This window comes from Lactuca virosa, chromosome 5 (assembly GCF_052849685.1).
Source record: "Lactuca virosa cultivar CGN04683 chromosome 5, Lactuca_virosa_CGN04683_v6, whole genome shotgun sequence".
NCBI lineage: Eukaryota > Viridiplantae > Streptophyta > Magnoliopsida > Asterales > Asteraceae > Lactuca > Lactuca virosa.
This window is the reverse complement of record NC_136430.1, coordinates 403060361-403068958: the sequence shown is the minus strand read 5'-3', so window position 1 is coordinate 403068958 and position 8598 is coordinate 403060361. Positions and strand designations below refer to the sequence as shown.

General features: G+C 30.5%; 1 protein-coding gene across 2 annotated transcripts; it reads left to right on the top strand.

Moving 5' to 3' along the window:
- The first annotated feature begins 4412 nt into the window (after positions 1 to 4412).
- On the top strand, positions 4413 to 8272 carry LOC145111258 (stomatal closure-related actin-binding protein 2-like). 2 transcript variants are annotated; one of them, XM_079047554.1, is made up of 13 exons: positions 4413 to 4549; positions 5302 to 5603; positions 5698 to 5826; positions 5910 to 6002; positions 6102 to 6242; positions 6382 to 6450; positions 6758 to 6841; positions 6946 to 7126; positions 7200 to 7316; positions 7407 to 7465; positions 7559 to 7696; positions 7781 to 7930; positions 8028 to 8272. In XM_079047554.1, exons 2-13 carry the CDS (start codon positions 5319 to 5321, stop codon positions 8073 to 8075), a joined length of 1494 nt encoding a protein of 497 aa, XP_078903680.1. In that variant the 5' UTR covers positions 4413 to 4549; positions 5302 to 5318; the 3' UTR covers positions 8076 to 8272. The 2 variants fall into 2 exon arrangements, with proteins under 2 accessions (XP_078903680.1, XP_078903679.1); XM_079047553.1 differs by having other exon boundaries at positions 5295 to 5603.
- The last annotated feature ends 326 nt before the right edge of the window (positions 8273 to 8598 follow it).

The following is an 8598-nucleotide window of genomic DNA, read 5'->3' as shown; positions in this document are numbered from 1 at the left end:
TAGGTTCGGTTTTTTGAAAGTGATTTTGTAAAAAAAATCTATTTTTTTTCGGTTAAAAAACTTGTTTAGTTCGGTTAAATCTTTTGTTAGAAAAACCGGTTTCGGATATTAAAAAATACTTATTAATAGCCGGCGGTTCGGTTTTTTAATAGGTTTTAAAAAAACCGGTTTAAAATGTGCACTAGTAACGAGTTGTGATTCATAGAATCATCTGTGATTTGGTAAAAAGTATAATTATTTTTTTTATTTTTTGTCATTTTTACATTACGTAATCGCATATGCGCTTTTCTTCTCAAAAATCTTATAATACTTATTAATTTATTAATATATACTACTTCAATAAAATAAAAAAGAATGTATGCAAAAATGGTCCTTATAGTATGCTAAAAGACAAAACTGCAAAAATGGTCCCTGTGGTTTCTCATTTTATGTGGTTATGGTCTAAACGTTTGAAAAGTTGCAGATTTGGTCCTTTTCAATAAGTTTTATTGTGGTTTTGGTCCCTCATCCGTTAAGTTTAACTGGTTGGCTATTAACTTTTTTAAAATGACAATTTTACCCTCAGAGACCATTTTCGCAGTTTTGTCTTTTAGCATACTATAAGGACCATTTTTGCATACATTCTTTTTTATTTTATTGAAGTATTATATATTAATAAATATTATTTTTAATATATAATATTATAGATTAATAAATATTATTTTTTTTGGATTATTAATTTATTTTAGTTGATTTTTTTTTACTTTTTTTGTTGGAGTAATTATTTTTATTGAGTTATTATATATCAATACATATAGTTTTTAATATATAATATTTATATCATAATAAATATTATATTATTGGTTTATTAATTTCTTTTAGTTAATATTTTTAATTTTTTTAATTATTTTTTATTGGATTATTACTTTTAATTTATTATTTTCTTCATATACTAAATATTGTTTTATTTGATTATTAATTTATTTTAGTTAATTCCTTTTTTTAAATTGTCTAAGTAATTCTTTTTTATTGAATTATTATGTATCAATACATATAGTTTTTAATATATAAAGTTTATATTATAATAAAAATTATATTATTGGATTATTATTTTCTTTTAGTTAATTTTTGTAATTTTTTTTAACTATATTTTGTTGGATTATTAGTTTTAATTTATTAGTTTCTTCATATACTAAATATTATTTTATTGGATTATTAATTTATTTTTAATTTATAATAATAGTTCTTGTTAATTTTATTGGTTCCACCACAAAGTCGTGGGATACGCAAAATCGTCGTCTCTCATCATCGAAATCGTTAGGATCACTGCTAAACACCTTCATTTAATGTAGCTTATAATGAGAAACCATAGGGAAAATACCACCACCATCACTCGGTCACCACCACCACTTATAATTGTTATAGGGGTTTGTTGTGCATTTTGTGGGATATGAATGATTCCAATGGATTATGAAGAGGTTGTTGCAGGTGGCTACCAGCAACACTGGGTGGAACAGAGTAGGGTATCTATTGAACCTCCGATGAAGGAGTTTAGAGGTAATCCTGCCAATTTTTGACGATGATAAGCGACACTTTTACGTATCTCGGCGACTTTGCGGTGAAACTAATAAAATTAAAAAGAATTAATAGTATACATTAATAATAAAATAATAATCCAACAATAATATTTGTTATATTAAAAAAATAATAAATTAAAAGTAATAATTCAATAAATTAATAATTCAAAAAAACAAAAAAGAAATTACAAAAATTAATAATCTAATAATTTATTTATTATGATATAAATAATATATATTAAAAATAATATTTATTGATATATAATAATCTAATAAAAAAGAACTGCTCCAACAAATTAATAATCCAATAAAATAATGTTTGTAATCCAATAAAATAATGTTTGTAATATATAATAATCCCATAATATAATATTTATTATGATATAAATATTATATATTAGAAACTATATGTGTTGATATATAATAATTCAATAAAAAAGAACTACTTCGACAAAAAAAAAACAAAATTAACTAAAATAATTTAATAATCCAATAAAACAATATTTAGTATATGAAGAAAATAATAAATTAAAAGTAATAATCCAATAAAAAATAACTTAAAAAAATTACAAAAATTAATTAAAAAATTTAATAATCCAATAATATAAAATTCATTATGATATAAATATTTATATATTAAAAACTATATGTATTGATATATAATAATTTAATAAAAAAGAATTACTCCAACAAAAAAAAATATTAAAAATCAACTAAAATAAATTGATAATCCAATAAAACAATATTTATTAATATATAATATTATATATTAAAATAATATCTATTAATATATAATACTTCAATAAAATAAAAAAGAGTGTATGCAAAAATGGTCCTTATAGTATGGTAAAAGACAAAACTGCGAAAATGGTCCCTGGGGGTAAGATTGTCATTTTAAGAAAGTTAACAGCCAACCGGTTAAACTTAACGGATGAGGGACCAAAACCACAACAAAACTTGTTGAAAATGACCAAATCTGCAACTTTCCAAACGTTTGGACCGTAACCACATAAAATGAGAAACCACAGGGACCATTTTTGCAGTTTTGTCTTGAAATTTCATATCTTTAAGTAAAATTGTATATGTTAAGATCATCTCTGATTACGGCATGCAAAAATAGAAAAATAATAAATTTGATTTTATACTTTTAAAGAATATTATAATTCGTGAAAGTCTATGTGATTTCTTTTTAGCTATTTGGTAATCTCTTAAGGGAGCGATTGGTTAGTAAGAAAAGAATGAATTTTGAGGGACAATGATTCAAATTTCCTCAAATTCATGCGTTTGGTTGGACTTAGAGGGTGGAAAGAGATTCCTAAATTAAAAAAACTTTCCACCATATGGAGGAAATTGAATTCCTTCCCAAGTTAGATGGAAAACTTTCTTTCTCATCAAGGAAAGCGACATATTACAAAAATATCACATTTACTTATCAGAAAACTAACAACCACCACTAGTGCTACTGATCACCAACCGTCACGGCCACCGCCACCTACCACCACCGCTACCACCACCAACACTGCTACCACCACCGCCACCGCCACCACCTACCACCTCTGTCGTCATTACCACCACCACCACCACTACCATCACCCGACACCAACAACCATCGCCGCCACCACCACCACCACCATCCGCCACCACCACTACCACTACCATCACCTGCCACCGCCGCCACCACCACCGCCGCCACTATTACCACCGCCTCTGCCACCACTACCACCACCCACCACCATTACCATTGTCGCCGCCACTACCACCTCCATCGCCACCGCCATCACCACCACTACCATCACCCACCACCACTACCACCGCCGCTACCAACACCAACGTCGTCGCCACCACCACTACCACCACCTCCGCTACTATTACCACCACCCACCACCATTACCATTGCCGCCACCACTACCACCTCCACCGCCACCGCCACCTCCACCACTACCCCCGCCGCTACCACCACTACCACCGCCGCCACCACCTCTACCGCCACCGTCGCCTCCACCAATATCGTCGCCGCTACCACCATTACGATCACCCACCTCTACCACCGCCGCCGCCACTACCACCGTTGTTATCGCCACCACCACTACCACCGTCATCACCACTACCACCGCCGCTACCACCACCACTTCCACCACTGCCACCGCTACTGCTGCCACTACCGAAATTTTACTATTTTTATAATTTATATAATGTATATTTATATATAAGTTAGAAAATAAAATAAAATTAAGCAAAACAGACAAAAATGGTAACTATGTGATTTTTAATGGATTACAATTCAATTTTTTGTGAACGAAGTAGAATCTAAATATAATTTTAATTCCATTTTCTTCCAACCAAACATGATCTGAAATTGGATTCAAATACCTAACAAATTTATTTTTCAATTCCAATTCCAATTCTTTCATATACATTCTGCGAACCAAACAACATTTTATGAAATTATTAAAAAATTAGGATGAATTTGATATTTTTTTCTCAATATTTACTTGATATTCAATCAAACTTAATTCATAATTATGATCATAGATTATAAATCATATTGTTATATAAATGCTTTATCTTAAGAGTGATTTCGTAAGATATCTATCATAATAACTATAATGACATTGACATGAAAGGGATAGACCGAAAGTTAGAATTTAGAAACGATGCGGTTTAGTTTGTTTGAGAGTGAGATGGCCCAATGCTCCAATAGTGTTCGGGATTAAGGTGGACCAAGTGGGTTACGGGCAGGGGGGGCAGATGGGGGGTAGGGGCAGGGGCAGCTTTTTCTTTTTCAGTTTTAATATTTTCATTTTTATTTTGCTTTTGAAAAAGCATACTTACAGACATCTCCCTCTTTAGGATTCTTCTTCTCAGACAAACATCACTCCTTCAAATCATCATTCCTCCTACTCTCTCTTTCTCTCACTCCAGAACCATAACCATGTGGAACACTTTACTATTTTTTTGACTCAATAGTACTCACACATTCATCAGTCTTCTCTGTAAGTACATCTCTTTCTCTCTCTTATTTAGGGTTTCTCTGCTTATATTTCCTAATTCTTTTTGCTAATTTGTGTTCATGATCTTTGTTTTCTGAAGAAATAAACTTATATCGTTAGATGATCGTGTGTTTGGCTGGTTTAGCTGGAAATTTTTGAATATAGTTGGCGTAGTTGTTGAAATGTAGTTGAAAAAGCACTTGTGATTGAGACACAATTTATTAAAAATCTTTTTTAGCGTCTGAACAAAACAGAAAGTTTATAAAATATCGGTAGAAGATGATTTAAGGTCTTCTGAAACCTAGTTTTCGACTTCGTTTTCAGTATAGTTGATTTTTCTTATTTCATGTTAAAAGTGAACATGCTTCTTTGTTTCTTAATTTTTTTTTTCTTATTATTTATATTCTTCTACTAAATTCTTACTCATTTTGTAGGTTTCTTGTTCATCATTATTGTACTGATTATTTCGAAAGTTAATTGATCCGTAGCCTTTGAGGTTTCTTTGTTAAAACTGCAAGTAGATCTGCTATCCTGCTATGATTTTTCTTTTTCATACTCCATTCTATGGAAAAAAATTCAAGTTTTGACTTTTCAGAATCAAATTATGTAGCATCTATGATTTATCACTACAAAGTCAAATTAAGACTGTAATATACTAATATCTAGCTAACATACTTTTACTAACACAGTATTAACTATGGGATGATGAATGATCTATATTTTCCTCTAGTAATCATACTCCTTTTAGTCTGTAGAACATATAATCAGAAGAATGACAAAGGTAACCCCTGAAGTTGACAATGAGATGCAAATGCAAGCTGTTTTGTCAGTATCTGCAGATGCAAGTTTCACATCAAACAAGTTCCCAAAATATAAATTAGGTCCAGATAATCAGATTCTTGATGAAGCAACCATGGATAGTAAGGGCCCACCATTGAAAGAAATAGTGGCACAAGAAACCGATCAGCTTTCAGAGCAACATGAACGCCTCTCAGTTCGTGACCTAGCCAGTAAATTTGACAAGAATCTGTCTGCTGCAGCTAAATTGTCTGATGAGGTATAAATAGAACTATATAAGGTTTTTAAACATAAAAATCTTATTTTTGTCATTATATGTCTTGATAAATACTGCATTGTGTTGTTATGTGTAGGCCAAATTAAGGGAGGTGGCTTCCTTAGAGGGTCATGTGCTTTTAAAGAAACTTAGAGATGCTTTGGAATATTTGAGAGGTCGATTAGCTGGTAGAAACAAGGAAGATGTTGAAAAAGCTATTTCTATGGTATACCCTTTATCCAAGAAGCTTCATTTTATGACAAAAAACCAAAGATCAAAACTCAAAATTGATTTAATTTGTTGTGATAGGTGGAAGCATTGGCAGTGAAGTTGACTCAAAATGAAGGGGAGTTGATACAGGAGAAGTTTGAAGTGAAGAAGCTTGCAAACTTTCTCAAACAGGTAACTTTGTTTGTTCATTGGGAAATGAATTACAACAATAATAACTAATTCTTTGTAAGTTCATGACATGAGAAAAATGATATTATTATTTATTTGCAGGCTTCAGAAGATGCTAAAAAATTGGTAAATCAAGAAAGATCTTTTGCTTGTGCAGAAATTGAAAGTGCCAAAGCAGTTGTAAGAAGAATTGGGGAGGCTCTTGTTGAGCAAGAAAGAGTATCACTAACTTCAGGAAAACAGGTAACATGCTTATTAGCTTATACAATTATAAAATTTATTACTTTCTTTTTACTAGATATATATATATTTTTTTTTTTTATCAAAGTTTAATTTTAAGTATGCTTTTATAGTTAAAAGTAATTGAATGATTTGCTAACAGGAAATGGAGGAGATGGTGGAGGAAATCCAACAGGCTAGAAGAATCAGATTAATGCATCAACCATGCAAGGTGTGCATAAAACTTGTTATTTTCTTTAATACATGATTAATTTATTTAATTTGTTTTTGTAAAAAAAAATGGTGAACATGTACACCAAAGGCTCCTTGGAAATGATTGCATTATGGTTCCTTCATGCATATATTGTTTTTTATTCACTATTTTGTCCTTTTTCTAAGTACTCAATATCATTTCTACAAATATTCTTCATCCTTTTATTTAATATGTGGCTCTTATCTCCACCATATAATAATCCAATATAATATTACAACTTTCATGTGGTAGCATTAAACTATTTTTTTATCACTTTGTTTTCTAGGTGATGGATATGGAACATGAGCTTCGAGCCTTGAGGCTACAAATCCAAGAGAAGTCTGCATTCTCAGTAAAGCTTCAACAAGAGGTGATTAATGTCCAAAATGCCCTTCAAGAATATACTTACCTAAATCTCTCAATTGCCCTTGAATGATTAAAAAGTAAATTGTAATTTGTTTCTGAATAATGCAGTTACTGCTGAAAAAATTAACTGAGGAGAACAAGTTAAGTTTATATTCTTTAGGAGATTCAGGAAATTTGGGCTCAATTTTACGACTTCAACCCTCTTCAGAAGAAGCCATGGAGCTCTCAAAATGTTCAATTCAATGGTTTCGTTTATCTTCACAATGTAGCAGAAGAGAGCTTATTTCAGGTGCTTATTACATATATAATTGTATTTATAATTTATAATTTTATATTTATACTAAATTTAATTTTTTCAACAGGTGCTAACAAATCAGTTTATGCTCCTGAGCCTTATGATGTTGGACGAATTTTGCAAGTTGATATTATCTCAAATGGTCAAAAATCTACAGTCACCACAACTTCTCCTATACAACCTGGTTTGTTTTTTTTTGTTTTTTCTATTAATTTTTTTTATGTTATTATAATAACTAATAAAAATAAATTAATATGTTGTTTTTTTGCAACAGCTGTTGGGTTGGAGAGTTATGTGGAGTCACTTTCTCGAAAAAGCAACTCCGAATTTAGTGTATGTTAAGTTGTTATCTACAATAGATGTTTGACAATTAGTGAAAATTCCAAAAATACCCTTTGACAAACGGAGGAATCTTTTGACCAACAGGTGGTGATCTCCCAGATGAATGGACGAAATTATTCGTCACATTCTGCGCATTTATTACGTGTGGGGAAAATGAGAATGAAGCTTTCAAAAGGATGGATTACAAAGGCTAGGGATGCGTATTCCTCTACATCAATGCAGGTAAACTTTATAAAATAAAGTTTATAAATATTTGAAAAGAATATTAGTTTTATTTTTATATAATATAACATGGATAAATTTCAGCTTTGTGGATTTAGAGGAGGTGGGAATCTTGCGGGAAAATCATTGTTTTGGCAATCAAGAAAAGGGCAATCTTTTGTGTTGGTGTTTGAATCAGAACGTGAAAGGAATGCAGCAATTGTTTTAGCAAGAAGACACGCACTTGATTGTAATGTAAGAAATGGCAACCTACTTTCGTTTTACATTATTTGTATTTTTTCAAGTCTTTTTCTATTTTTTTTTTGTATTTAAATTGTTGTGAAAATGGTAGGTGGTGTTGGCTGGACCAGATGATCAAGCATCACTATATCTTCTCTGACTTGACTGAACGTGAGATCGATTATTTCATTTTTTTTTCCACTTGTAATTTTTTGTGTGTTTATTTTATTTGTGGGTGTGTTTAATTGGGTTTCTACTAATTTGATGATTCGTGCATCCTTTATAGGCATAGTTTTGGTTTGCCTGTTGATTGGTTGTAACATTTTTTTTTTTAAATAGTTGTTCGTTTGCATCTTATTTGCATTTATTTCTAATATAACAATTGAAGTTTTTTTTTTTTTTTTTTTTTTTTTTTTTTTTTTGTGATAACATTTACAATTTGATAAATATCTTGTCTAGTTAGTTTTCCTATTTTACCTAATTGATCCACTATTATTATAAAATACAACACAAATCATGACGTCGATATTTGTAAATTAAAATTGTCATCCCTAAAATAACTTATGCACTTGTCGCTACTAGTCTTTTTTATAGTCCATCTTGAATATAACTTCGATGTTACAAATTTTAACAAATCTGTAATTGAACTTGATAGTTTTTTTTTTCAGTATTTTAATCTTCCA